This window comes from Pristis pectinata, chromosome 25, assembly GCF_009764475.1.
Source record: "Pristis pectinata isolate sPriPec2 chromosome 25, sPriPec2.1.pri, whole genome shotgun sequence".
NCBI lineage: Eukaryota > Metazoa > Chordata > Chondrichthyes > Rhinopristiformes > Pristidae > Pristis > Pristis pectinata.
In genome coordinates, this window is record NC_067429.1 from 3,918,864 (window position 1) to 3,946,474 (window position 27,611).

Consider the following 27,611-nt stretch of genomic DNA (forward strand, 5'->3'; position numbering starts at 1 on the left):
CTTGAGGGAGGGAGAGGGGGAGGGAGGGAGGGAGGGAGGAAATGGTGGTGGGGGGGAGGGTGGGGTGGGGCGTTGGGGTATAAGACCTGTATAACCGTTTAATTTTTTTGATCTACCTCTTAGCAATTAGGATGAAAAAAAGGTAGTGGCATTTTCCACACTATGTAGTTTAGGCTAAAATCTTTTTCTGTTTTTTTCCTCCCAAAGTTTTTTTTTACGTTAGGAATTGTTGAGTGAATTGGTAATTTTTTTTTATTAATTCCATTACATTTTCTCCCCTCGTACTTGTTCTTGACTAGATACAAATTAAAAAAAATCAGGAAACCATTAGACTGTACAGTTTTATTTTTCCCAACTGGTCTCATGGGAAAAGACTTTACCGACAGAAATCTCCTGTAGAATAGCCAGTGGTAACAATCCAGTCTCAGTAGCAACTTGCCTTTCTAGAGCACCTTTAACATAGTAAAAAAAATATGCCTGGGTGCTTCATTCATGTTGCTGTGGAGATGCGGGGAGGGAAAGGTAAGTTGAAGGTGAGGCAGCAGCTTTGGATTATCTGTGGTGACCTTAAAGCAGGTTCCATCCTGAGAAAGGTCCTTCTGCCCTCCTGGTCAACACAATTTGTGCCATCTCTCTGAGCCTGACATCTTAAAAATAATGAAAGTGGGAGGTTCGTTTTACTTCTTGCATAGCTTATTTGGGACCGAGTTACTATGGTTACAGCTGTCACTTTCTGCCTGAGTTTTGCAATTTAACAAATGCATCTCTGAGGTTCCCTGTCCCCCATAACGTGCATACCCTGTGGGACACGTCACTGCACAAATTGCATCGCCCCCCTCCCAACCGAGGCGATCTACCCAGTGCCAGATCTACTCCCCATTCCCCTTCAGTGGTGCAGTCTGCCCATTCCTAGATCCAACCATATCCAACCATTCCTAGGTCCAACCTAGATCCTGCCCATTCCTAGATCCAACCTGGGGAGACTTTAGCCTTAAATGAACTCACTGCTGGTGGTTTGGTGGCGGCTGCAGATTTATTTGGCCCGCAAGGAAGAAGTCCCATTCAGGATGTTTAGCTGACCAACACACCACTAGCTTTGTTTCTCATTGTCAGGTAACCAGAAACAAACTAGGTTTTTGTAGTTGTTGGGGACCTGGTCAAAGATTCTGAAAGGCCAAAGTTAGAAACCGGAAACATTGGTGGCCCATTCCAAAACTATGTGCAAATTCCCTATCTTTTGGGGTTGGGGTCTCCACAGGGAAACTTTAATCAACACACAGATGGATCAGGAGGCTTGTCATTCTCCCTACACTGTGGGATCACTTGGTTATCTGATGGTTGACTGACTTTATGTAATTTCCATTAAGTTTGTCTCCACAGCTCCCAGCAGTGGACAACTTGCCCATTGCCACACCAGTCTTCTTTGGCCATCAGCTGCTGGGATTGGTTCAGACTTTCCCTTCAGCTGCATCTAAGGTTCAGTCACTCTTGTTTGAAAGCCTAGAGCCCATCCTCCCTAGCTCATTAGAGGGTCTTTACTGGACCTTACCCAGATACATCTTGGTGGGCATAGAAAAGGTGGACCGAGTGGCCTGTTTCCATACTGTGTGATTCTATGACACCCCCACGTGCTGATGACCACAGTACCATGGGGTGCAAATATTCCCATTTGTTTTTTCAAAAGATAAGTGTTTCTCCCCCCCAAGTTGAATTAAAAAGATAACATTACAGGTGGTAAAGATTGAGTATGCCATCCAGAAACAGAATCCTCCTTTATAATTAGTTTTTTTTTAAAAGAACAATTCAGAGAGTTTGTAAGATGAGGCAGCAACAGAAATGTCTCGCGCTTCATGGTAACTTGGAGTGGACAAGGTTCCACTGCAACACTTAACATAGATATCAGAAAACGATTCAAATACTAAGCCCCCTGGTCTTGGAGAGTCAGATACAACTTTTATCCATTGGCTCTTGCAATAAACATCGGAAAGGGGTCATTTTCCAGGCCTGCAGAATGTATTGTGCAGTGTTGGGATCACGCTCCCTTACAATCTCTCTGGAGCAGGGGCTTCCCGACTGACACTAACGGGTAGGCGTCTCTTTTACACATCAGGTGCACCTTCCAAATACTGACCTGGGATTGTAATTCCATCTTGAAAATGATTCATTTTCCAATGGAACTAATGAGCATGGAAATCCCCAACAAGAGGAGATCTCTGGGGCTACCAGAATATATCAATTTGGTTCTGACATTTATTTTCAAGTAAATTAGAAAGAAAATGACCAGGCAGGAAGGGCAGGATGTGTTGTCAGACTTTTAAATTTCATTGATCTTGATTTCCAAAATTTCTCATTTTTTTTTAACTTACCTTAGAGAAAATCTTTTGATGGTTTTAACTTTGTTTACATAAGTAACATTAAAGTGTGGCCCCTTTTAACAAATGACAGACTGGTAAGTGGGTTGTGGAAGGGAAATATTGAAGTTTGTAATTGGAAACATCAAAGGCAAGGTTGGGGAAAGTCGTTCTTCTGTGTTAACTTGCACTGAGATACATCAGTGGGGTGATTGCATATGAAGCCCAAGACACAGTTTAGGTAACTCTTGCAATATGATGCTTAGTTTTACAAACTACTAAAAAGTTACATTTAATCAGTAACCTTCAGTAGATGTTACATCAGCACCAAAATTGAGATGGCTCTTTCATTAACTGCAGACAAATTAAAATCCAGCAACACCTGGGTATTTCAGCAGCTATGATGGAGTGGGAAGAGCAAGGAGGGAGGAAGGAAATTAAAATGTTGGGTGGAGGGGAGTGAAATGCAGGAAATGAAGTTAAGTTTGAAAGTCCCTGCCGGTCATATGCTGCCTTTTAAAACGACTTTTATTAGTTTTAATGTTTTTGATCATTTTTCAATGTGTTGTTTAAAGCACGTGTTTTGCCATGCTATAAGTGCTAATGTTTGTGCAGAGAACCCCATTATTACTTTGAGACCATTAAAAAAAGTTCTTTATCCCTTCTATTGAAAAGTTTCTATTTAATTAGAGGCCAGTCAATGCATTCAGCTTGCTCAAGAGAAAGGAGCTATAATTTCAGCAATTGGCTCAATTTTCATCCAGTTAATTTTTTTTTGCCACCAAACAATTATACTCAAATGTTCCATTAAAAAATAAATTTATTTCCTGTACTGATACTTGTGTGCATGTGTGTGTCCTTTATGCACCAGCGCCTCCTTCCCAGGGCACCAATGCTCAAGATGAGGGGGCATGGCTTTAAGGTTATGGGTGGGAGGTTCAGGGGAGATGTCAGGGGGAGGTTTTTCACCCAGAGAGTGGTTGGTGCATGGAATGCACTGCCTGGGGTGGTGGTGGAGGCAGATACATTGGACAGGTTCAAGAGTTTGTTGGCTAGGCACATGGAGGAATGTGAGATAGAGGGATATGCAGGAGGAAAGGGTTAGTGTGAGGGTGGTTTGATGGACGGCACAACATGGTGGGCTGAAGGGCCTGTTTTGTGCTGTATGGTTCTATGGTTAAAAACACCCTGGATTGTGCTGGTAAATGCTGGCAGTTCAATGTTGTGTGGCTCACAGCCACAGAAGGTAGGATCACTGGTGAAAATGTTGAAGTTCTAATCTTGCTGGCTGTTCTCCACCACCGCGCACCAGGGAGTCTGGGTGGGTTCTAGAGCATCGCTAGCACTGACACTGAGGTTTCTACTCTGTCATCCCACTCTAGGTTAGACCTGACCTTATAAGAGGTTTATAAAGTCATGAGGGGCTTAGATAAGGTGGACGGTCTTTTCCCCAGGGTAGGGGAGACTAAAACTAGAGGGCATAGATTGAAGGTGAGAGGGGAAAGATTTAATAAGGACCCAATGGGCAAGTTTTTCCACACAGAGGGTAGTGGGTACATGGAATGAGCTGTAGAGGCGGGTACATTAGAAGACATTTAGTACTTAGAAGACATTTAGACACCACGAAGAAGACACGCCAGCGGCTCTACTTTGTTAGGAGTTTGAGGAGATTTGGTATGTCACCAAATTCTCTTGCAAATTTCTATAGATGTACAGCGGAGAGCATTCTGACTCGTTGCATTACAGCCTGGCACAGAGGCTCCAGTGCGCAGGATCACAAGAGGCTGCAGAATGTTGTAGACTCAGCCAGCTCCATCACGGGCACAACTCACCATTGAAGAGATCTTCAAGAGGCAGTGCCTCAAGAAGGCAGCATCCATCAGTAAGGACCCTCACCATCTGGGACACGTCCTCATTACTACCATCAGGGAGGAGGTACAGGAGCCTGAAGACCCACACTCAACGATTCAGGAGCAGCTTCTTCCCCTCTGCCGTCAGATTTCTGAATGGTCCATGAACCCATGAACACTATCTCATTATTCCTTTTGTTTTGCACTATTTATTTTGTAATTTATAGTAATTTTATGTCTTTGCACTGTACTGCTGCCACAAAACAACAAATTTCATGTCATATAAGTCAGTGATAATAGACCTGATTCTGAGGTACATGGATAGGAAAGGTTTAGAGGGGTATGTGCCAAATGCAGGCAAATGGGACTGGCTCACGTAGACAACTTGGGCGGCATGGACGAGTGGGGCCGAAGGGACTTTTCCATGTGGTATAACTGTAACACAGGATGTGCCAGCCCATTATTATGAATGGGGAGTGGAGACTATGAGGAAGAAAGAAGAAAGCTGCACTTCTTTTATTTAACATTGTTAAATGAATTAAGTTCCAGTGTTCTTAATTAATTATTTTTAAAAATTAAGCTGTTAAAATGTAATTTCATTCTTAATAGGTTTTGAATGTTTCTAAATTCCAAGGGGCATTCAGAAGCATTAAAAGATCTTGACAAAAATGGTAAAGATGGCCCTCGCCCACATGGCTGCAGAGAGGTTGTCTTGGATCACCTGTGTCACCCTATCACATTGCTCAGTCCCATGCACCGCCCTAGACTTTGCTGCTTGACTCCAGGCTTCTTGGCCAGCAAGTTGGAGAACCAGTCTGATGAGTGGGAAGTGTGATTGGCGAGTTTCACTCAGCAAAATCCAGGCCAAATGTTGCAGGTGATTTTCTTATCCTGTGCAGACTCATTGACCACAAGATGTCAGGAAATCAGACTCTACACAGTCTCCTCAGGACAAGACCTAGCACCTTGTTAAAATGTCCAGTGGCCAGACTTGATTATACCAACTTCTGGTGTTCTAAGGCACCCATGTGTTACCCTCTGTGCCTCCCTTGAACCCGCTTGCCCCAATTCTACACCAGTGACTCTTAGCCCAGGTCTGCTCTCGATTCACACATCTCCAGAATGTCCCAGATTATAATTTTTTAAAAACACTCGAGAACAATCAACAATTCACTGCAGACCATAACAAACTTTTTAATCAGAGCAAGAGACAGAGCGAGAGAGAGAGAGAAAATGTCATTTTCTGCAGCTTACTGCAAGTCCATATGTACACATAAAAGGAAAAGGCCCTCTATCCTTGCTGACACTCCAAGTTGTTGAGATACTCCAACCAGTCAGAGAGCAATGGTTTGTCTTGTGGAGGCTGGGGAGGAAGCACAAATAATGTAAGCTCAACATTACTAGAGAAAAATAACAAGTTTAAGTAAGTAGAGAAACAAAGGACTGCAGATGCTGGAATCTAGATGAAAAACATGATGATACTGAGGAAGGGTCCTGACCCGAAATGATGACCACCTGCTTTCTCCACGGATACTGCCTGGTCTGCTGAGTTCCTCCAGCATCATTGTGTTTTTTTATTCAAGTTTAAGTTGTTGATATTTTAGAGGTGAGTGCAAAATAGTTGCCCACCCGTCCTGCATCTGTCTGCCTGTTCATCCCAGCCCTTCTTTGACAGACCACCTCCCACTGCACACCATGTCTCCTCTCTCTCAGACACCTAGTGTATTGTGGAGTGTGACATTGCCGGTGCCACAAGACCATTCTCCATGTAAAACCAACTGAACCATGACATGAAAGTTGGTGGAGCTGTGGATAGCGAGGGAAGTTGTCAAAGGATACTCAACAGGATACAGATCAGTTGGAAATTTGGGTGGAGAAATGGCAGAAGGAGTTTCATCAGGACAAGTGTAAAGTGATGCATTTTGGGAGGTCAAATGCAAAAGAAAATATAGAGTAAACTCTAGGACCCTTTGGAGCATCGATGTACAGAGGATCTTGGGGTGCAAATCCAGAGCTCTCTTCAAGTGGGAAAGGCGTACCACATATACTTGCCTTCATCAGTCAGGGCATCGAGTATAAAACTCAGGAAGTCACGTTGCAGCTGTGTAAAACTTTGGTCAGGCCACATTTGGAGCACTTGTGTGCAGTTCTGGTCGCCACGTTACAGGAAGGATGTGGAGGCTTTGGAGAGGGTGCAGAAAAAGTTCACCAGGTTGTTGCCTGGATTGTAGGAGCTACGAGGGGAGGTTGGACAAATGGATTGTTTTCTCTGGAGCATCGGAGGCCGAGGGGCAACCTGGTAGAATTATGTAAAATTATAAGAGGCATAGATAGGGTAGACAGTCGGAATCTTTTATCTGGGGTGGAAAGGTCAAATAGTAGAGGGCATAGCTTTAAGGTGAGAGGGGGAAAGTTTAAAGGAGATTTAAAAAAATCACAGAGAATGGTGGTTGCCTGGAACACACTGCCAGGAGAGATGGCAGAAGCAGATATGATAGTGACATTTAAGAGGCAATTAGACAGGCACATGAACAGGCAGGGAATGGAGGGATATGGACCACATGCAGGTTTGGATTGGCATCATGGTTGGTGCAAACACAGTTGCCCAAGGCCCTGTTCCTGTTCTACGTAATTCCACCCACACTCTTGCACTTTATACTTTAAATCCTTTCCCCGGTTGGAACTCCCTCTAACCCAAATATCCCACTGAACTGGATCAGTGAACGCATCACAGATGAAGAGGTGACTTTCACCCACTGTTTTGCTGACAACAGGAGCAGAGCTGCCCGAAACTTGATTGGCACCATCCATCCAACAAGAATGGAGCAGCAGGTGCATGGGGCTCTAACACTCACTCACTGGACGAATGAAGGGTAATGGGGAGAGAGGAAATGGGGGGAGGTGGAAGGAAGTGGGGGAGAGAGTACTTTGGGGTGGTGGGGTACAGAGAGGGGGAATGGGGGGAGAGAGTAAGGGAGTGGTGGTGGGGGTAGGGAAAGAGTCCGGGAAAGATTGAGGTAAGAGTGAATGAAGAACATGGATTTAATCTGTTGAACAGGAGCTGATAAGCATGAGGAAGGGGAAGGCCTTTTGGCTCCCTGTATCTCTGGGACCCACACTGCAGGTGAAGACAACACAGGGAAACAAGTCCAGTAATTTTAAACACATACTGTAATTGAAAACAGCCACTGGAAATGATGTAATCCAGATCATTAAGCTAATACTTTAAAATCTTACAAAAATTCTACACTTGCACAAGGGGGCACTGGTCAACACTACCGTAGTCTAATGACTGAAGCTCTGTGATCAATCACTTGTGTCCTGTGAGCTCCCTCAAATGCAGCCACACTAATTCCCAGGAAAGACAAGCCCAGTGTACAGTCCAAGGCTGGAGCATTAGGATTTCCTTGCAGGAAAGAGGAGAGCTGTTATGGAAGGTGGAACTGGAGCTTCCAGCAGAGTGGATACTGTGCAAGGGGGTCGGATATAAGGATATGTCTTTAAGGAAGCATTGAACAGAAGTTGGGAGACACAAGAGACCGCAGATGCTGGAATCTGGGGCAAAACACAAACGGCTGGACGAACTCAGTGGGTCAAGCAGCATCTGTGGAGGCAGAAGGATGATTGACATTTCGGGTCTCGACCCTGCATCAGGACTGGTGTAGGGTCTCGATCTGAAACGTCAACCATCTCTTTGCCTTCACAGATGCTGCTTGACCCACTGAGTTCTTCCAGTAATTTGTTTATTGAACAGAAGTTAAACAGTGCAGAACTGTGTCCTCACCTTAGTTACTATATCAATAAGCCTATTGTTCTCTTGGATGGAGCTGAGCTTGACCTCGCCGTCGCCTGGGTAACCGTGCTCGATGTACAAGGTGTAAACAACGTTTGAGGAGCTGCCAGCAATCGAATGTAAAAACCTCAGCTTTCGTTCATTTTCCAGCCAATCAATAGCGTACCTTGAAGCAAGACAGCAAAGTCTCCCTTAAATATAGCAATTAGAATAAAAATATTCCAAGGTCCTGTACCAAAACAAAAATAGAAATCTGCTCCATCCCAGTAGGTCCAGGGGACTACCTGAATTTGATGAAAGGTCTTTAGGAAAAGACCACCCTGGTTCAGTCTATTCCAGAGTGGCTGCCCTTCAGCCCCTTGTTTGTAGACTGGCCTCTGGAGCTATCCAATACCCCATCTTCTTCCAAAACCCACTCCTTTTCCCTGAATGTCCAAGAAAGCCACAAGTCCTCAAACCTGGGGAGAGGGTAAACAGAAACACTAGTTTCTACTCCCGATTTAAAACCAGAAATTGCCAGAATTACTCAGCAGGTCAGGCAGCATCTGTGGGTGAGCAGCTAATGTTTCAGATCAAAGACATTTTATCAGCTTGGATGGACATCTTGGTTGGTATGGACCAAGATGGGCTGAAGGGCCTGTTCCTATGCTGGATGACTGTCAGAACCAGAGAAGACAGAGGGGTGGAGACAACAAAGGGAATGTCTGCGATAAGGTAGAGACCAAGATAAAATGGGCGAGACAGTTTGGCATTGGCTGAGAAGGCTGGCAAATGGCAACTAATGTGCCTGGAAGGGCTGTAAATAGAAGGAAAGGAGGAGAGAGAAACTAACAATGTTGGAACCATGAGATACAGAGAGAAAAGTCACTGGAAATATGAAACAGCAGGAAATAGTGGAAATATCTAGTAAATCAGGAAGTGTCAAAACTGAATTAACATTACAGGTTGATGACCCTTCATCAGAACTAGTCAGTTCTAGCACAAACCGGAAAGGCTAATTATGTGAAATTGTTGAGTTCAATGTGAAGTCTCAAGGATTGTAGTGTGCTTAGGCGGAACAGGCCAAAAACAAAGGGGTCAGAGTGGGAATGGGATAACACGCAACTGGAACAGTCACCTCTGCTGAATGAATAGTGTTCTGCAAAGTGGTCGCCTAATCTGTGATTGATTTCCCCAATGCAGAGCAAACTATATCATGAGTGCCCCATGGAGTACACCAAATTGGAAAAAAGACAAGTGAATCTCTGCTTCATCTGGAAGGAGTGTCTGAGTCCCTGATGGTGGGAAGGGAAGGAGTAAAGGAGAGGTGTTGCCTCTCTTGCAGTTGTATGGGAAGATGCCATGAAAAGGGAGGTGGGTGGTGGAGAAGATAGACCGGTGAACCAGGGAGTAGTGGAGCAAAAGGTTCCTATGGAATGCCGAAAGGTTGGGGGGGGGGTGGGGGGTGGAGGGGGAAGTGAGGATGTGTCTGATGATGTCATCGCTTTGAACATGGAGGCTGGTGGGGAAGAAGGCTTGGACACTGGAACCCATTCCTGCTCTTGACTGGAGGAGAGGAGTTGAAAACAGTGCGGAAATGGAATGGGCATAGTTGGGCACTATGGTGGAAGGGAAGGCACAGTCATGGAAACACTGATGTGGAAGTGTTGTCATCAGAACAAATGCAACAGAGCCAGAGAAACTGGGGGAATAGAACGGAGTCCTTCCAGGACGCAGGGTGGGAAAAGGTGCCGTCGAGGTCGCTGTGGGGTTGAAATGGATGTAAATTCACTCTACTTCTGGTGTGTTAGACTGTTGAAACACCTTAATCTTCTGACCAATACTTATTCCTCAGCCAACATCATTAACTGGTCGTCAGACTGGTGGGAGCTTGCTGTGCACAAATTGGATGCTGTATTCTGTACGATCCAGCGAGTCAAAGCACTTCATTCGTTCTACGTAGTTTCATGACACTGAGATGATGGAAGGATAGGAATAATTGCAAGTTCATTCACTTAGAGGGGGAATCGGATTCCCTGGTTTATACACAAACTCCGGGAATTTTCTTTCTGTTGTTTGGATCACTCAGTTTTGCTTTGAGTGAAGAAAAAGCCAGGCTGTAAATCCTCCAACCATTAACAAAGAGCTACTTAATGTTGATGTTGGATGAGGGAAGCAGCAGGCTGCATGGACTGGTCAAATTTTTCCTCATCAAATTCCTTGTTGGTTGGGAAAGTGATCTTGACTGGACTCTAGAACTCCAGGGCCACTCCAACAAATTTCCACCTAAAAGGTAGCTAAACGTTCAAGGATTCCTAAGAATTGGCTGTGAAAGGGCAAGGCAGAAGAAAGTGGGTAGTAGTCACAAGGAAATGCACTGCCTGAAAGGGTGATGAAAGGGCAGAGTAGTGGACTCAGCCCAATTCAGCACAGGCACATCCCTCCCCACCATTGGTAGTATCTACAGGAGGCGCTGCCTCAAAAAAAACATCATCTATCATCAAAGATCCCCACCATCCAGGCCATGCCATCTTCTCACAGCTGCCATCGGACAGGAGGTACAGAAGCCTGAAGTCCCACACCACCAGGTTCAAGAACAGCTACTTCCCTTCAACCATTTGGTTCCTGAACCAACCGGCACAACCCTAATCACTACCTCAGTATAGCAACATTTTGACCACTTTGCACTACAAAGGACTTCTTTTTTTTTGTTCTAATTGTGTTCTTTCTCGTAAAGATTGTGTAAAATTTATGGTTTTCGTGTCAATGCTGCATATCTGATGCTATGTGCCCGTGATGCTGCTGCAAGTAAGTTTTTCATTGCAGCTGTGCACATATGTACTTGTGCAGATGACAATAAACTTGACTTTGACAATGGATACAACCTGAATCAAAAACAAATTGAAGGACATGCAAGGCTAAAGGGAAAGAGGCTAGTGTTAGGGGAACTAACTGGATAACTCAATCCAAGAACTTCGCTGTGAGACATTTATGTAGATTTTGTAATAAAGGATGCAAACTCACCTGTTCTGTAGGTACTGGATTTCCCCCCATAGTTCAGCCTGGCTCATGTAACGTTTCCAGGTTTCAGCTGTAACGTTGGGCAGATCAGCTGACTCCATTTCAGACAGGTCAAGGAAGGCACAGTTCGTCTAGGGAGGAGGATTGAAGAGATGTTGATAAAAATGTTGCCCTAAAAAGCAGCCCATGAACCTGCTGAAGTAAGTTTGTGATGATCTGTTCAGATGATTACCCCAATGACTCACTGTCGACACACACCAGGAGGTTTGACGTTATTGGAGCTTGGGTTCAGAATGGAATAAAAGAAACTTGACACGCTTCAGACTCCTTTCCAATGACAGAGCAAGCAAAAGGGAATGTAAATTCTGGGTAGTGTGGAGGAGCAGAGGGATCTGGGGGTCCATATCCACAGATCCCTGAAAGTTGCCTCACAGATGGATAGGGTAGTTAAGAAAGCTAATGGGATGTTAGCATTCATAAGTAGTGGGACCGAGTTTAAGAGCCGCGAGGTAATGATGCAGCTCTACAAAACTCTAGTTAGACCACACTTAGAGAACTGTGTCCAGTTCTGGTCGCCTCATTACAGAAAGGATGTGGAAGCGTTGGAAAGGGTGCAGAGGAGATTTACCAGGATGCTGCCTGGTTTAGAGAATATGCATTATGAGGAGAGACTAAGGGAGCTAGGGCTTTACTCTTTGGAGAAGAGGAGGATGAGGGGAGACATGATAGAGGTGTACAAAATATTAAGAGGAATAGATAGAGTGGACAGCCAGCGCCTCTTTCGCAGGGCACCAATGCTCAGTACAAGAGGGCATGGATTTAAAGTAATGGGTGGTAAGTTCAAGGGAGATATCAGAGGAAGGTTTTTTACCCAGAGAGTGGTTGGGGCATGGAATGCGCTGCCTGGGGTGGTGGTGGAGGCAGGTCCATTGGTCAAATTCAAGAGATTGCTAGATAAGCATATAGAAGAATTTATTTTATGTGGGATATGTGGGAGGAAGGGGTTAGATAGTCTTAGGCGAGGTTTAAAGGTTGGCACAACATGGTGGGCCGAAGGGCCTGTATTGTGCTGTACTGTTCTATGTTCTACATGTGTAAGGCAGGAGGCAGAAATGGGAGATAGAAACCATGCATCTGTCCAATTCAGCGACCTTCCAGCTAACTTATTCAGTAATAGTTGAAAACATAAGAAAATAGTAGCAGCCACTGAGCCCATCACACCTACCCTGCCATTCAATATGATGATGGCTGATCTGCCCCAGGCCTCATCTCCTCGTGTACCAGTTCCTACAGCCCTCAATTTCCTGATCTAAGTCTATCTACTTCCTCTTTAAATACCCACAATGATTTAGTCTCTACCACCCTCCAGGGTAGCGAATTCCAGAGATTCAACTCTCTCTCTGAGAGTTTGTCACCCATTTAAACAAAATCTTTCTACCTTCCACCTCTCTTGCAAATATTTATAGACCTGTCTCCTGCACTGCAAAACCTTCAGGGAGTGCCTGCACTAACCACTTTGATTCCTTGTGGTACTTTGAAAACTCCAAATGAAAAGTCCTGCTTTTCTGAAAATTTGTTTTGCTTTGCTTCAGTTTCAGTTTCTTTGTAGATCCACAACACTTGGTCCTGCGGTTTTGGTCACTCTGTTATAGGAAAGATGATATTAAACTAGAAAGAGTGCAGAAAAGATTTACCAGGATGCTGCCTGGACTTGGGGGCCTGACTTACAAGGAGAGGTTGCATAGACTAGGACTTTATTCCCAGGAATGTAGGAGTTTGAGGGGTGACCTGATTGAGTATACAAGATCATGAGGGGATAGACAGGGTGAAAGCACATAGTCCTTTTCCCAGGGAGGGGGTGTTAAAAACAAGAGGGCAGAGGTTTAAGATCAGCAGTGAGAGATTTAAAAGGGACATCAGGGGAAGCCTCTTCACACAAAAGGTGGTGCGTATTTGGAACGAGCTGCCAGAAATAGTGGTTGAGGTGGGCACATTAGCAACATTTAAAAACCATCTAGATAAGTACATGGATAGGAGAAGTTTAAGAGGGCTATGGGCCAAACATGAGCAGATGGGACTAGCTCACTGAGCAACAAATTTGGCATGGACAAGTTGGGCCAAAGGGCCTATTTCAATGCAGTGTGACTCTATGACACAATACTTGGCAACATTGCTAGATATCCCACATTACAGATTCCCCCTACCTCCACCAAAACAAAAATCAGGGCTGTGGGTACCTGCTGGCCATCTTGTTTATAGGGATCTTGTTTCCTCCTCTCACTCTCTGGATACTGGCAATGACTGGGTTTTGAGAAAAAACTTGTACGTAGCATGAAAGCAAACTATAAAAGTTTCTATGGATATATAAATAGGAAGATGGCGGCTAAAGTAAACGTGGGGCCTCTAGAGAAAGAGGCAGGAGAATTAATAATAGCAAACAAAGAAATAACAGATATATACTGAATAATTTTTTTGCATCATTCTTTGCCATGGAAGACATTGCTAATATCCCTACGATATCAGACAGGCTAATTTCAAAGAACATGGGAGAACTCACAAAAATCTCAATTACAGGGCATAAAGTATTGGAGAAACTTAGGGGGCTAAAGGCAGTCAAGTCACCAGGACCTGATAGCTTGCACGCTAGGGTTTTATAGGAAGTGGCTGCAGAGGTAGTGGACCCATTGATTGAAATTCTTTCATAAATTGTTAAACTTCTGGAGGTACCAGAAGATTGGAAAACATCCAGTGTGACTCCCTTGTTCAAAAATGGAGAAAGCTACAAGGCAGGGGACTACAGGCAGTTAGTTTAATAGCTTTATCAACAAGATGCTAGAGTCAATAATCAGAAAGGAAATAGCAAATCATTTAGGAAAACAAAGCTGAAGTCTAATCAACATGGTTTTATGAAAGGTAGATCACGTCTGAAAAATTTGCTTAATTTCTTTGAGGATGTAACAGGGAGAGTTAATAGAAATGAATCTATGGATTTAGCATATTTAAATGTCCAAAAGGCATTTGACAAGATGCACTTAAGGGGTTAATGCATAAATTAAAAGCCCACAGTATTGGAGGAAGTGTGTTAGAATGGATTGAAAACTGGGTGTCTCTCAGAAAACTGAGTTGGAATGAACAGGTTCTTTTCAGACTGGGAGGAGAACCAGTGGAGTACCGCAGGGATCAGTTCTCGACTGGCAATTGTTCTCTATTTACATTAATGACCAGGAGGAAGGAACAGTATATAAAGTTTCCAAATCTATCAATGATATGAAACTAGTTGGAAGGGCATGCTTTGATAAGAATACTGTGATTCTGCAATGGGATATATCTAGTGAATGAGTGGGCAAAAGACTAGCAAATGGAGTTTAATCTGGGGAAGTCTGAGGTCATGCACATCGGTAAGAAAAAGACATTATTATATAAGAGGAGAGACTGCAAGTGAATGAAGTACAGGTGGGATCTAGGTGTTTTAATGCAGGGATCACAGAAAGTGAGCAGGCAGATACAACAAGTGATTAAGAAGGCAAACGGCATTTTGGCTTTCTTACAAAGTAGTTGGCGTTTAAAACTAGGGAGGCTTTATTGCAATTGTACAGGGTGTTGGTGAGGCCTCTCCTGGAATACTGTGTACAGTTCTGGTCCCCTTACCTAAAAAGAAGAGACACAGTAACACTGGAGACAGTCCAAAGGAGATTCACCAGGCTAATTCCTGGGATGAGAGGGTTGTCCTACCAAGAGAGACTAAATAGTTTGGGCCTGTATTCCTTGGGACTTTCAAGAATGAGGGGTGACCTTATTCAAACATACAAGATCCTAAGGAGGCTTGAGGGGGTAGATGTTGGGATGTTTTCACTAGTGGGACAGTCTTGAACAAGGGATCTTAACTACAAGATAAGGTGCTGGTCGGTTAAAACTAAGGTATGTAGAAATTTCCCTTTGCAGAGGCTGGTGAATCTCTGGAATTCTCCGCCCCAGCAGGTGGTGGAAGCTGCATTATTATTAGTATTTAAAGTGATGGTAGATAAATATTTGATAGATCAAGAAATAGAGGGGTTTGGGAGAAATGACACAAAAGTGGAGTTGAAATTAGCATAGATCAGCTATGATCACATTAAATGGCAGGGCAGGCTCGAAGTGCCTGACGGCCTACTCCTGCTCCTATTTTCTTGTGTTCTTGGATCTGGAGTGTGCAATCGTGAAAACAGGACGACACTCAGTGTGATTTAGACAATCCACAAGAGGAGAAAACCCACTCTTTCATCCACTCCATCAACTGGTATCACACCAGGCACACTCACCACCCAACCAAAATCCTTGGCATTTCCTAGGAAAGGCAACAAAACACCAGATTATAAAAAATACAGGCCAGTTAGAGGTACAAGAAACAACCAGAAGATTTCCCTAAGCCATCGAGTCAGAGTTACGTAGCACAGAAACAGGCCCTTCAATTCATGAATCTACATTGACCATCAAGCATCCGTTTACACCAGTCCCATTTTATGTGACCTGCCTAGGCGATGGAAATAAATCCAGAGAATCTCCTAATGCTGATTAATGGATTAACTAATTAATTGACAGATGGGTTAGTATCTATATTCACCCGAGAAGGACAAGGAAGATAGTGATTTCAGGAAGGGGTATATGGATAATCTGTAGCAGGTCATCATTAAGGAGCAGGAGGTGTTAGATGTTATGGAATGCATAAGGATTGATAAATCCCTAAGGCCGGATGAGATCTATCCCAGGTTACTAAGAGAAGCAAAAGAGAAGATAGCTGGGGACCTGGCAGAGATTCTTGCATCTTCATTAGCCATAGGTGAGGTGCCAGAAGACGTAGCTAATGTTGTTCCTATATTTAGGAAGGTCAGCAACGATTATCAGATAACTACAGGCCAGTGAGCCTTACGTCAGTTGTAGGGAAATTAATGGAGAAAATCCTAAGGGATAGGATTTATGTATATTTGGAAAGGCAGGGACAGTCATTGTTGCTTTGTGCAGGGGAAATCCCACCTCACTAACTTAATTGAATTTTTTGTGAAGGTAACCAAGAAGATTAAGGCAGGGCTGTAGACATTGTTTACATGGGCTGTAGTAAGGCATTTGACAAGGTCCTGCATGGTAGGCTGGTCCAGAAGGTCAAGGATTCAAGGTGAACTGGCTAATTGGATCCAAAATTGGCTTGGAGGTAGGGGTCAGATAATAGTGGTGGAAGGATGTTTTTCTGACTGGAAGTCTGGCCAGCATACAGCGGGAATCAGTGCTGGTACCCTCATTGTTTTTGACGTACAATGACTTAGATGTGAATGTAGGAGGTATGATTAGCAAGTCTGCGGATGACATGAAAATTGATGGTGTTGCGAATCGCGAGGAAGGTTGATCAAGGCTACAGCAAGATGTAGATCATGGAAAGTTGGGCAGAGCACTGGCCGATGGAATTTAATCTGGACAGGGTACAGAGGATATTCACCAATATATTACCTGGATTGGAAGACATTAGGTATGAGGAGAGACTGGATAGGCTGCGCTTGTTTTCCCTGGAGCAAAGGAGGAAGAGAAATGACCTGATAGAAGTATATAAAATTATCAGAGACATAGACAGTAAACTGTCAGAATCTTTTTCCATGTTAGAGCTATCAAAAACTCGTGGGTATTGGTTTTAGGTGAGAGGACAGAGCTTTAAAGGAGATTTGAGGGTCAAGTCTTTTTCTACAAAGAGTGATTGATATCTGGAACACGCTGAGGAGGTGATAGTGTTAAGAGACATTTAAACAGTCACTTAAAATGCAAGGCATAGAAAGATAGGGACCTAGTGCAGGGAAATGGGATTAGTGTAAATGGACAAAGAGGTCAGCATGCACATGGTCGGCTGAAGGGTCTAGTTCTGTGCTATACAACTGTTTGACTCTATAAATAGGCCAAGGAGAGTCATTTCCCACTCACTAACTGGGGTCCAGAATACTTTTCTTGTAAAGTTGGTGGAAGCTAATTCAGTGAAATTTTAGAAGGGAACTGGGCTTGAGGAACTTGCAAGGTTAAGGACAAAAGTCAAGATTACAAAAGGACAGCACAGGCAATATGGGCTGAGTTCTCCTTCTGTACTGCAAGTCTCCACCTTCCACAGAAACAAAACCCATGGGCTGAGCTCACAGGGAAGCTGCACACATAAAATCAACTCCCAATACTGGTTAAGAGAGGGGGTGGAAGAAAAATCAGTCCTCTGCCCAATACATCAAATCCTCTCCAAACAATCATTGTGGCTACAGTGCAGTCTTCAGTTACTCATACCCATTGCAAACTTGCGATCCCTAATATCTAGAAAGCCAAGATCAGAAGCACCACCTAAAGGCTCCCCTTGACTTGTCAATATGTTGTTGGTCATTCATTGGCACTGGGTCTAAATCCTGGAACTGCCTGGCCAGACAGCACCATAAAATCAGTTTTACCTAACAGCAACAAATACCCAAAAAGAGAAGTAATCTAGGCACCTCGAGCTTCGCTGTTCCATTGTCAGCCCAGGTTATTGTGAGCACGAGTGGAGCAAGTTTGGTCAGTGGGATCAGCGCACGGGGATCAAACTGAAGAGTCACTTGATCTTCACAGAGCCCCAGGACTTTCACACCTGACTGGGTTTCCATAATCTGGTGGAGCTGTGACAGTGTGTGGAAATCGCAAGGACGTATGCTGTATTAAAAAAAACAAACAACAGAATTAGTCATGAGAGGAATAGTTACTGCAAGGTGAAATGGCTCTGAGCACGTGTAGGCAGAAGTCAAGAATCTTAATCAAAACTGACAAGTTACAAACTGGTTGCATCATGGTCTGGTATAGCAATTCGAATGCACAGGAATGCAAAGAACTGCAGAGAGTAGTGGACTCAGCCCAAAACGTCACAGGCATATCCCTCCCCACCATCGGTAGTATCTACAGGAGCCACTGCTTCAAAGAAGGCGACATCTATCATCAAAGATCCCCACCATCCAGTCCATGCCATCTTCTCACAGCTACCAATGGGCGGGAGGTACAGAAGCCTGAAGTCCCACACCACCAGGTTCAAGAACAGCTACTTCTCTTCAACCATTTGGTTCTTGAACCAACCTGCACAACCCTAATCACTACCTCAGTATAGCAACACTATGACCACTTTGCACTACAATGGACTTTGTTTTTTTGTTCTAATTGTGTTGTTTCTTGTAAAAATTGCACATAATTTATGTTTATGTTTTTCTTGAGAATGTTGTGTATCTGATGCTCTGTGCCTGTGATGCTGCTGCAAGTAAGTTTCTCATTGCACCTGTGCATACATGGACCTGTGCATCTGACAATAAACTCGATTAGTTGAAGAGTGACAATCCAGCTCACTTATGTCAGCAATTTTACTCCTTCCTCATTTACTCAAACCTTAAGAAGAGAAATGCACCTCTTATGTCACCAATCTCAGTCAGAATGGAGATGACTGGGTAAATTCAGCTGGAGACAACTGGGTGGTGAATCTTTGAAATCTTCTGTCCTAGAGGGTTTTGGAGGCTAGTTCATTGGGAGTTTTTTTTTTAAAAAAGGGGACATTGGGCAGCAAAGATGTAGATACATGGGGAACTGGAACAGAAGAGGAGGCCAGGGATAGATCAGCCATGATCATATTGATTGGCAGGGTAGGCTTGAGGGGTCAAGAGGCCAACTCCAGCTCCTATTTACTTGATTTCTTGTAATTGGGACTGGTATTATATGTATTGCGCAAAGTGGGATCAAATTGTCTGTGGCAAGGAGCAAAAAAAGGCTGCAACAATCTGCTGGAGAAACTCAATGGGTTGAACAACACCTGTGGGAGGAAAGGAATTGTCAATGTTTTGGGTTGAAACACTGCATCAGGACTGGTGCATAAAATCTGGAAATGCTCAGCAGGTCAGGCCACATCTGTGGGAAGAGAAACAAAGTCAATGTTTCAGTTTGGATGTTCTGATCGGAAACGCTGGGTCTGTTTGTCTTCTCACAGGTGTGGCTGACCTGCTGAACATTACCAACATTTTATGTTCTTGTTTTAGATTTCTGCTGTTTTTTTATATTTTCACAGGCTAATAGATGATCAGTGGAAGTTCCAGTAACTGGAACGGTTGCCTGCAGTGGGTTTCTGTGGGGCTCGGTGCTAGCTAGGTCCCTTGCTTTCCACGGTTTTTACCAATGATAGTCAGGATTAAGAAAGTTGCAGAAGGCACAAGAGTTGGCCAAGTGCTTGATCACAATCTGCAGATCACAGGAAGAGATTAATGATCAGATGAGCTGAGAAATGACAAATGGCATTCAAAGTGAAGAAATGGGGAGGTCAAACAAGGCATAGGAATACACAGTAAATGGTAGGATAGTGATGTGTAGAGAAACGGAGGGACTTTGCGATATATGCCACAGATCACTGAGGCAGCAGAGCAGGAAAGCAAGACCATTAAGATTACATGTGAGGTACTTTCCTTTATTGTTTGAGGAATGGAATGCAAGAGTAGCGTTGTTAGGGGTAGCTAGGCCACCGCTACATTACTGTGTACAGTTGTGGTGACCACACTAGAGGAAGCATGTGAAAGCACTGAGATGGTTTACGAGGATGATGTCAGGGCTTGAGAATTTAATTAAAAAGGAAGAATGATAAACCATGACTGTATACTTGCGAACAAGGAAAATTATGAGAGGCCGAGTGAATGGGAAGGACTTATTTCGCTTAGCAGAGAAAGCAATGAATACAGGGCACCGATTTAAGATAATTGTAATGATTAGAGGGGAGTTGTCACCTGAAGAGTGGAGGCAGCCTGAAACTCACTTCCTCAAAGAGCAGTGGAAGCAGAAACCTCGACACATTAAAAAAGTTTGTGAATAAGTACTTTTTGTGCTATATACTACAAGGGAATGGACAGACAGCTGGGATGTGAAATTAGCCTTGGCCAGCACAGACAAGAACTGTACTGTAAATGTTTATGATTCTATGATCAAGAATGTGCAACTCTCCTTCTGCAGCTGGAGAAACTTTACTGCTTTTTATCAGAAGTTGCAACAGTTTTAGTCACTCATGTTTTCTGCGATCTGGGAGACTTCTTTTTTAGAAAATACACTGTATTCTGTGGAGCAGTTTCTCCTAAAGCCTCTGTGGCTGACAGGCTGGTTAATGCTCAGCTCTTGAAAGATCAGTCACTGTGACTCTACAGGAAATGCCTTCATGGTGTGAGTGGCCACGAAACCCATGTTGGGGAACGAGTCCATTGCCTATGGCTCATCAATACTTAATGTACAATAAACTCTTACATGTATAATCATTTAATATCTGATGTAGTGCTCCTCACCTGTCACTGAAGCCACCTTTCCTGGCCAATAGCTGGACTGCTTTCTGTGCCTGTTGTATCAAGGCACGGCACTTGCTTATAGACAGGGAGCATTCCTCAATGCCTTGCTCAATCACGCTCTTCTCTTCAGCCAATCCAAGCTTCTGCTCCTAGACAGCAAGTAAACAACTGGACTCTAAATATATTCTCTGCTGTATTTTGGAGGTGCTTTATCCCCAGTTGTACGTGGCACAGTGAGTAGAGCTGCTACCTCACAGCACCAGAGACCCAGGATCAATCCTGACCTCGAGTACTACCTGTGTAGAGTTTGCACGTTCTCTCTGTAACCATGTGGGTTTCATCCGGATGCTCCAGTTTCTTCCCACATCCCAATGATGTGTGGGTTGGTAGGTTAATCGGCTGCTATATATGGGCTAGTGTGGAGCCCAGTGGTAGAGTCTAGGGGGAGTTGATGGGAACGGGATTAATGTAAACGGGTGGTTGATGGTTGGAATGGACTTGGTGGACCGAAGGGTCTGTTTCCGTGCAGCATGACTCTATAACTCTGTACAGACTAGGGCAAGTTCCACTATGGTTTAGAGAATGAGATTAAGAGGAGGAACAATGGTGATAGTTCTCTAGGGGTTACTATTAATGAGCAGACAACCCAGGGCTTGAGGTTCAATCCTTGAAAGCAAGTGAGTTAAGTAAACCTGCCAACTGTAGAAGGACACCAGATAAAACAAACACCAAAGCTGATGCAATGTTACAATAACCCAAATAGTCCATATCAGGGAACTTGGCAAATATGACTGTTGCAAACCTCTGCAGACTCACCTCCTGAAGCTGTAACCTCTTCTGTTGAACAACCTCTTCAAGCTGTTGTTTCTATTTAAGAAGAGATGATGAAAATGAATTAATAAAGTATTCCTGAGGCTGCACATGAGACAGAGACCAAGCTGGGCAGGTGTTTCTCAGCATGGCAACATTATTTGTCAATCTCTGAGTAACTGCAGAATCCTAAACACAGTCTTTTTCCATTATTTACTTGTGGAAATTTTCTCACTTTGAATCTCAAACCTTTCTGGTGCAAAGGTCCAGTTTCAAACAGCCTCCAAACTGTGACCCAATGGCCAAGCAGCTGCCCGTAGGAAGGTTCCTTCCCGTGCCCAGGACCTACACTGGCTCTCAGTCTGGCAAAGCCTCGGTTTTAAATGTCTCATCCCTCCAAAACCTCACCCTTCTCTCTCTCTCTCTCTCCATCTCCACCTGCCCTAATCAGCCCACCAGATTACAACACTGCTCATCTCTGAGCTCCACCACTGCTGGCCGAGCCTTCAGCTGCTTGGAGCCAAAAACTTTGGAAGTCACTCTTTCAACATCTCACCTCTTAAGATACTCCATTAGACTTAGCTCTTTAATCAGTCTCTCTTAATGTCTCAGTGTCCAATTTTGTTTCCTGTTTATCCTGTGAATTTTCTGGGATGATTTATTATTTTAAAAGTACTTTATAAATGCAAGTTATTACAGAGGGAGAAGTAATTCAACGTTCCATGGTGCCATCAAGGGAAGGGAAGTCATTTACATTGTACTTCTCATGATCAAAGGACGTGTCAAAACAGCTTACAGCCAACAAGATGCTTTTTAACATGCAGCAACCGCTGTAATGCAAGAACAGATGGCAGCAAAATTCCCACATTATTAACCAGATTTTATTTTTTCACTTAAGTTGGCTGGAAGATAAATAGGGCACTGGGCATCTCTTTGAAGTAGTAGTGTGGAATATTTTAGGTCCTCCTGATATTTACTTTTCTATCAGAAAGATGACACCTTTGACAGTGGAGCACCTCTCCCTGCTCTCTCTCTCTCTGATGATAAGACACTCTCTCTGTGCTGCACCAAGAACGTTAGGCTAGATTTTATGCCGCAATCTCCGGAACACGACTTGAACTCAGAATACAGATTTGGAGGCAACAAGGTGAGCCATGAGCAAAGGGCAAGAATACAACAGTTGCTGTATGATCGGCACCCAATTACCTTTGCTTCATATAACTGAACAGCGTCCCTCAGAGCCTGCTGTTTTGCCTCCAGAGCTTGGAATTTCTGTAGGATTGTGGAGATGTTTTGCAGCTCCTCTTCTTGCACTCGACATTCTGACTTCAAGCTCTTCCACTTCTGTCTTGTTTCATTAACTTTCCGCTCTAAAGAAATGCAATCACTTCATGAATGGGTTTAATGCTGACAACTCAGCACTACCTCTGCTCCAAGAAAGCCTCATACCATCCACTGCCATGGGGTCAGTTGCAATAATTTACACAACTTGTACCTTGCAGCTGAAGCGAGTCCCAAATCCTTCATTAGAACCCCACTGTTTCTATCCCAAAAGGGAGACACCCATAGACAGGTTTCCTTGCCCCTTCAACCCCAACCCCACAATTTACTCAAACACAACCAAATTCCTACACTCACGGATATCCTGCTGCTGGTCGATTTCTTTAATCCCATTGGCATCACTGTTTTTCACCAGATCTAACAACAAAGCACACGTCTTCAGCTGTCGAAACATCATTTTCTGGTTCCTCCGAAAACCCTAAGAGACCAGAGATGGTGGGTCACACTATTGTTATTTTTTTGTAGGTGTTGATTAGTGAGGAATTTTGGCATACACACTGGGGTAAAAACTCAAAGGCCCTTTCTCAAGTGACACCAATGGATCTGTAACTTTTCATCGAAATCATCAGAACAGGTAGAGGAGTTGTCTCATCTGAACAAAAAAAACTGTCACTGACAATGCAGCACTCGCCCTGTCCCAGTCACATCTCCCACTGTCATCGCAACAGCCCTGCCTTCCATCCCATCAGAAGCCCCACAATTTGTACCGTTTGTTGCCCATTTCTTTCCCCTGCCAGTTTTATTTGTTTAAAGACTCCTAAAGCTAACTTTTAGTTTTGATGACTGGCCAACAACTTTCACTCCCCAACCTTTCCAGCATTTTCTATTTTTCTTTCAGTTCTGGGATGCAGTGGGTAAACCCTGGGGTGGTTCTGAGGTAATAGTGCTGCCAAGTGAGTAAAATTTACAGAAGTCACTTAACAATCTGTAAGGGTCAGAAAGAGCAGCCTTTGGTTGATGAGGCTGCTGGCTGAGAGGGTGCATTTGCACTCCTGAAAGAACCTCCACCCATTCCCTTCCCCACTGCCCTGATGTAACAACAAGGTTATTCCTCCTCCTGCATGCAGGCATGGCAGCTAGGCAACACCTTGCCCAGGTTAGCGTTCCTCATTGTTGCCCAGGTTAACGTTCCTCACGCTGGTGGACAATGGAACAAGTTCTCTTTTTCTTAATTTCAAAAATAAACTTAAGTCATAATAAAAAAAATACATACAAAGGAAGAACACAGCGCAAAATACAAAAGCAACATTCATGGTTGTTACATGGTGTAAAACTTAAGGAGAGAATTAAAAACACACAAACATAGCACCATTGCCACTTATGTGGCTCCCTGAGGTGATACACCTTTCATTGTTCGGGGGGGCTTCCCCACCCTACCCAACCCCTCCATGTGCAGTAGCGGAAAGAGCCCAGACTGTGGTCATTCCCCACAGAGACTTAGCATTGGCTACACCGAGCTTCAGTGCATCCCTCAGCACGTACTCCTGCAGCCTGGATCGTGCCAGTCAGCAGCATTCCCTTATGGACGTCTCGCTGTGCTGGAAGACCAACAAGTTTTGGGCAGAGCAAAGGGTGTACTTCACTGAGTTGATGACCTTCCAGCAGCACTTGATGTCTGTCTAGGTGTGTGTCCCCGGGAACAGCCTGTAGATCAGAGAGTCTTCTGTCACACAGTTGCTGGGGATGAACCGGGACACGGACCCTCTCATCCATCTCCACACCCTCTGAGCAATTCCACAGTCTGCAAAGACGTGGGTGACTGTTTGTTCCCCACCGCAGCTGTCCCGAGGACAGAGTGCATTGGGGGTGATATGTCGTCTGTGGAGGAAAGCTCTGACTGGGATGGCACCTCTCACCGCCAGCCAAGCGAGGTCTTTGTGCTTGTTGGTCAGATCTGGTGATGAGGCATCCTGCCATATAGTTTGGACCGTTTGCTTTGGGAACAAACCCACAGAATCCCGCCGTGTCTGAAGTATATTCCGCGCTGACCACTTTCTGATGGACTTGTGGTCAAAGGTGTTTACTTGGAAGAACCCTTCAACAAAGGACAGGTGGTACGGCAACATCCAGCTGATTGGGGCATTGCACAGTAGAGGGGCCAGGCCTATCTTCTGCAGCACCAGGGATAGGTAGAACCTCAGCACGTAGTGACACTTGGTGCCCACATACCTGGGGTCCACACATGGACTGATACAGCCACAAACGAAGGTGGTCATCAGGATGAGGGCTCACCCAGTGTAAGCTGGAGCATTGTGGGTACACATTCCAGGAAGGATCTCAAAGAAGCAGTAAGCACTGTGATATTAAGTGCTCTTTCCAGTGAGGATGACAATCCAGCTAATTTTCCCTGCTGTGGCCCAGAGAGGCCAACTGTGTCATCCAACTGACAGTCACATCTGGAATAGCCATTTGTCATATGTAGATAATGCTGTCCGCAGATCTAAAGACATTCCCATTTCTGACCTGGTACATCAGATCTTATCAACTCTCTTCAACCTCATGTTTGGACCTGGGGTTGGCTGAAATTGAAATACGAATGGACAATTAACGCAATACTCACAATTGCATGCTGAACGACAGTGGGACCTTCGTCTGTTACACATTCTTCTTCTTTGGGAAGATTTTTTGCAGCTTCTACCTCTTTAAGCAGCCTGAAATTTTAAGAAAGTTAGCAAAATGTATCCGTTAAATGCAGCTGATCAAAGACAGCACAACTTTGGAAATGTACGTGGTGTAAAATACAAATTCCAAAATTCTCCTTTATAGATCAGTTTTCAGTCTTTCTAAGCCAGAGGACAGGCAATTCAGCCACTATCTGGTACTTGCTTTCAAGCTATTTACTGGATTATCCAAATGATCACCAGTTATCACCTTGGGGTAGAGCTCAGCCACATTATGCACTTTTTACAATCTTCCAATGAAGTTTGACGCAAGTCTGAAAAAACACATCTCATCTTTCAATTAAGACATTTTGACTTTCTAAACTCATTTAAGTATATAACCTGCTTTCCTTAATACTTGCTCCAGACCATCTTCCAATATTGTTTTATTAGCATTGCCATTTGCCTTGCATCACTGTCTTTAAATTCTTCCATTCATTGTATCATAGAACTTCCCTTTTGTTCTTTCCTCTCCTCCCTAAATTTTCTGCATTTTAAATTTTTCACTAACTCTTTTATGAAAGGTCCTGTTCTTCGCTCTGCCAATGCCATCTGTCCTGTTGAGTATTTTCACCAGCATTTTAAAAATTTCAGATTCATATTCTCTGCAGATTTTAAACAGAAGTGAACATTTTAGTTCTGTTTCAAAAACAAAACTTACTTGAAAAAAAGTCTGAGAAATGTAGATCATTAATGAAGATTTTGACCTCCTTCCCTTTGCTTTTCTCTTGAGATACTAGCCACTCAGACTTCAAGCTCTGGAATTCATTCCCCGAGCCTCCTCCTTTAAGTGATCCTGCAAAATGCACCCCTTCGACCACACATCATAATATCTTGCACGGCTGTCAAACTTTTGTCTGATAATTCTTCTCTGAATTGTGAAGTGACTTAGGATAATTTATAATGTTAAAGGTGATATGTCCAAACACACAAACATCTGAATGAGAAAGCTGTATGTTTAAGGTTCACTGCAATGAGTTGCACAGAAAATTCTGGCTGAAACTCCTGTGCAGTACCGAGGGATTGCTGCACCACTGGAAGTGCTTTCTTTCAGATGAGACATTAAACTGAACCATCTACTCTCTGAAATAAAAACAATCCAATGGCTTTACTCTGAAGCACAAAAGACAATATTTACTGCTCGATCACTATCATTACATCAATGTCATTATTTCATTGCTGTTTGTAGAACTTTGCTGTCCATGATTTTATCACTACTTACCCCACATTACTAGAGTAAGCGCCTTTCTTAAAGTATACCATGAAGTGATTTAAGGCATTGAGGTTTATGAAGAGACAAAGGATTGTTTTTGTGCTGTTGGGAGAGTCCCTACTGCAGGGGACATCACAATTGAGCTAAAAATGATTCTGACCTGATTTCATTTACAATACTCCGCGAGCTACATTAGCCCACAGCAGGAACTCAGTGTGGACACTTTCTGTCTGTAGAGGAAAGGTGAAATTCATACCTCCCTACACATGACATTGTTCATTCCCTCCATCACCATTGTGGCTGCAGTGTGTATGATCCCTACTGCAGGGGACATCACAATTGAGCTAAAAATGATTCTGACCTGATTTCATTTACAATACTCCGCGAGCTACATTAGCCCACAGCAGGAACTCAGTGTGGACACTTTCTGTCTGTAGAGGAAAGGTGAAATTCATACCTCCCTACACATGACATTGTTCATTCCCTCCATCACCATTGTGGCTGCAGTGTGTATGATCCACAAAATGCTCAGCAGTTATTTCTACAGGCTGCTCTGACAGTAGGTACCTCGGACCTGGGGGGGGGGGGGGGGGGGAGGAGGTGAGAGCCAGACCCCTGGGACCGGTGGGGGGTGGGGGGTGGGTGGGGTGGTGGGATGGAGGTTGGAGACGTGCCCCCGGGACGGGACGGGACGGAGCGGGGGTGGGGAGGGGAAGCCAGGCCCCCGGGACCTCTGGGGGGGGGGCAGTAGAAAAGTAGTTGGGAGCTAGGCCCCCAGGACGGGAGGGGGGGGGGGAGCCAGGCCCCCAGGACCTGTGGGGGGGGGGGGGGTGGTAGTAGAGAAGAAGGTGGGAGCTAGGCCGCCAGGACCCGTTGGGGGGGGGGGGGGGGGGGGAATGGGATGGAGGTTGGAGACGTGCCTCCAGGACCGGGGGGGGGGGGGGTTAAGTAGAGGAGGAGGTGGGAGCCAGGCCCCCGGGACGGGACGGGGGTGAGGGGGTGGAGGTTGGTGACAGGCCCGACCCGGGAGGAGCGGTTCACCCAGCAGGCAGGGCGTCCAGTCCGCGGCTGATCCTCCACCCGCCTCACTGGAACCAGAAGCCGCCAAGGTCCGGGTCCGGGTCCCGGGCTGCCCGCGGACGTCCGTCCTCCCCTCCCAGGCCGCACTCACCCCGCCGCCGCCGCCAACATTTCACCCGCCGCTCGCTCGGCCGTTCAAACTGCAGGCCCGCGACAAACTCCTCCCGCCATTGGCTGATGCCTCGGTGATGTC

General features: G+C 44.6%; 1 protein-coding gene across 2 annotated transcripts; it reads right to left on the minus strand.

The window, feature by feature from the left end:
- Positions 1-5,373: 5,373 nt before the first annotated feature.
- Positions 5,374-27,611, minus strand: si:dkey-225f5.4 (uncharacterized). 2 transcript variants are annotated; one of them, XM_052038774.1, is made up of 10 exons: positions 27,510-27,611; positions 25,026-25,116; positions 22,763-22,883; positions 22,331-22,494; positions 21,131-21,181; positions 20,315-20,463; positions 17,480-17,675; positions 10,998-11,125; positions 7,986-8,160; positions 5,374-5,564 (listed from the first exon to the last, which is right to left on the minus strand). In XM_052038774.1, the coding sequence occupies exons 1-10, from the start codon at positions 27,527-27,529 to the stop codon at positions 5,493-5,495; spliced, it is 1,167 nt and encodes a 388-aa protein (XP_051894734.1). In that variant the 5' UTR covers positions 27,530-27,611; the 3' UTR covers positions 5,374-5,492. The 2 variants fall into 2 exon arrangements, with proteins under 2 accessions (XP_051894734.1, XP_051894735.1); XM_052038775.1 differs by lacking the exon at positions 27,510-27,611 and adding an exon at positions 26,796-26,827 and having other exon boundaries at positions 5,386-5,564.

Bases quoted from the DNA above. Each gene is read 5' to 3' on its own strand.
- si:dkey-225f5.4 (XM_052038774.1), bottom strand. From the start codon at position 27,529: ATGTTGGCGGCGGCGGCGGG. The intron at 22,495-22,762 runs GTGAGTGTAGGA...GCATTTCTTTAG, and splicing joins CGACCAGCAGCAGGATATCC to AGCGGAAAGTTAATGAAACA. The intron at 5,565-7,985 runs GTGAGGACACAG...CTTCCTCCCCAG, and splicing joins TTATTGATATAGTAACTAAG to CCTCCACAAGACAAACCATT.